Raw genomic sequence first — 2,436 nt, 5'->3', positions numbered from 1 at the left:
AAGTATTCAAATTTGGGCGGGGGAGGGTGGAAGACGGAAAACGTGAAAGTGTAAGAAGGGAGGCGTCAGCAGTAGCCTGTTTTCGCTTACCCGCCCTGCTGTATGCAGCAAGTAAGGCGACCCGGCTGATGGCACCACGCGACGGCCAATGTGGCAGGAGAGTATTGTTAGCTGTGTAGGTCATGGTTGTACGAGGGCTGGGATACCGACAGGGTCCCCATACCTAGACAGGAAGACGATTAGGGTCCTCAACCAAAGCCTTTGACTCAAAAGCCTAACCGCAAGGCAGCGGTGTTTGGCGGGAAATTACATTACATTACCTTTTCTACGGAACAAGTCGCCGTACATGTTCCAACCCCCAACCTGGAGGGCCAGGAGACTGCGTTCGTCAGAACCAACCTGGTCACAAACCGCCACGCCACGGTAAGGTCCAGACTTTTCGTGACGGAATCCACGGAATCCGGTTATCCGAAAGGTGGTATTGCACGAGCTACATGTAGCGCTCATCGAACATTTCAACTGCGAGGGAAAAATTACGTCCTCCAGAATCAAAAGGTCTGCACAAACCGGAATTTCAGGGGGGAGGGGCAGAAAACCCTACAGACAAAGAACAGTTCTCGAAAGCCGCAAGGCATGAGGCGGGCAAGTACTCCGCAGAATTCCCTCGGAGTTTTGGACTCAAACCCGGCTATTAAATCTTTGGTAGCAGATCTCTCAAATCCCCACCTTCGGACGCAGCGAGTGTTAAAGCACTTATCCACAAACTGCCTCAGTCGTTTGAACAAACTGGGCTACATTAAACAGTCAGCTTGTTTTGGGCAACCGTCCATTATCGTACTTAATGAGACCATGCTCATACCAGATGTCTCTGGCGCGGAGATTTTGATAGACGGCTACTCGATTTTCCGAGCTGACTCGAAACGCGAAAGGGGAGATTACGTTTCTCTATACTTACAAGCGGCCTTGCTCATCCCGATTTTTCCCCTTCGACACAACTCCTGCAACTTATTGTTATACGGGACTCAGTTCCGCTGAGTGGGACCGATTGTCTTCTTCTCGTCGCGGTCTACCACCGCCCCTCGAGGCCACTGGAATATGACTCATAGACCCCCGAGCAGCGCTCCACTAGCTACAACTTGACACATCTCTGGCTGTGTTGTGTCATGCGGTACGGTCCTGCAACTTCGTGTCGGTTCTTGGCTTCCTGCTCCACCCATCATGGTGTATCAAAAGACACGGTAGCTTCAGACATCCTTTTTTAGGTACATAGGAAGATCATTTTAACCGTATTTGTGGGGTCGCCACAGGATTCTCCGCAAAGTCACGCCAAAAGCTACATGGAGGGGCGAGAAGCGTCGAGCTACAGTTGCTCGACCCAGATTAGCTGATATTTTGACCAATAAGAGCATGTCTTCGTTTGGTCCGTAGCCCGCACGTGACACATTCGTCCAATTGATGTGATGTTTGACTGCTGGGGACGGCTGGCCTCTGGACATTATGGTTGGTTGTCATAACGCTCCAAAGACCTGGTTGGAACTCCAGCGCGTCGAATTTAGTGAACATTTTGCATCTGCACTGTCCGAAGTAGTTCCACAGAACGCTTGGAATTAAAATGTCGTCGCACTTGCCAGATATCACGCAAGCCAACTACCTTCCCCGATGAATTTCGTTATCACCAACGGAAAATACTTCGTTGATCACACGTTAAGTAGCGCTTCGCTGGCTACTTCTGGCACTAGGCCAGAGATCCGGAAACTCAGACGTAGAATCGGATCCTCTACCGCCCAGCCTTTCCTCAGAAATTAGTAGCTTCCTTGAGGACTCTAGAATGATGTCAGCTTCAGTGGCAGATCTATATGGGACTACCTCCCGATAATTCATGTTTATGACGTGATGTTCGTCCCGAAAAAACTGGCGCGCAGTTTGATGGACCAAAAGCTGCCTAAAGCGCTTCGGTGTCTTTTGGGAAAGAGGTCCCAACTGTTTTTCCAAAAGATAACATCCGGTGACACAGCAAACGGGCTGGCATTTTGCAAAATATGAAGCTGTTGTAAATCAGAAGTTTGCCGATGGTACATACGAAAACAAGCTGCCATACTGAGACTATCCCGGAAAAAATGTGCTATTTTGGTAGATGGGACCCCATCCGAAAATAATAAGTCAATCGCCTTTTTCTTGAAAGATGGAGACCGGAACACACGGGTGATCTAATAGTGGTATCGCCTTTTTCTTGAAAGATGGAGACCGGAGGTCTGAAGGTCATAGAAACTACTATACATGCCCGTACCCCACCTCAGCGACCTCGTCACCTCCAATATTGTCATGACGTAACTACGGCCGTCCTCTAATCACTGGTCTTCGCTGAGGCGGACATTCATCAACTCTTGCGCTAAGCAAACTCGTGCCGCAATTCGGGGCGACGTGAGATCCATCCAA

General features: G+C 49.6%; 1 protein-coding gene across 1 annotated transcript in view; it reads right to left on the bottom strand.

The window, feature by feature from the left end:
• Positions 1 to 507, bottom strand: part of T265_01964 (hypothetical protein) — a gene marked incomplete at both ends in the record, with an annotated part of 9,003 nt that extends 8,496 nt beyond the window's left edge. The window contains 2 exons of the mRNA XM_009166102.1: positions 91 to 223; positions 316 to 507. Coding sequence (XP_009164366.1) covers positions 91 to 223; positions 316 to 507 — 325 coding nt within the window. The remainder of the gene's footprint in view (positions 1 to 90; positions 224 to 315) is intronic.
• Between the last annotated feature and the right edge of the window lie 1,929 nt (positions 508 to 2,436).

The sequence above is a fragment of the Opisthorchis viverrini genome (genome assembly GCF_000715545.1).
Source record: "Opisthorchis viverrini unplaced genomic scaffold opera_v5_22, whole genome shotgun sequence".
Taxonomy (NCBI): domain Eukaryota; kingdom Metazoa; phylum Platyhelminthes; class Trematoda; order Opisthorchiida; family Opisthorchiidae; genus Opisthorchis; species Opisthorchis viverrini.
Note: the sequence above shows the minus strand (reverse complement) of the source record. Positions and strands in the feature narration are given on the sequence as shown.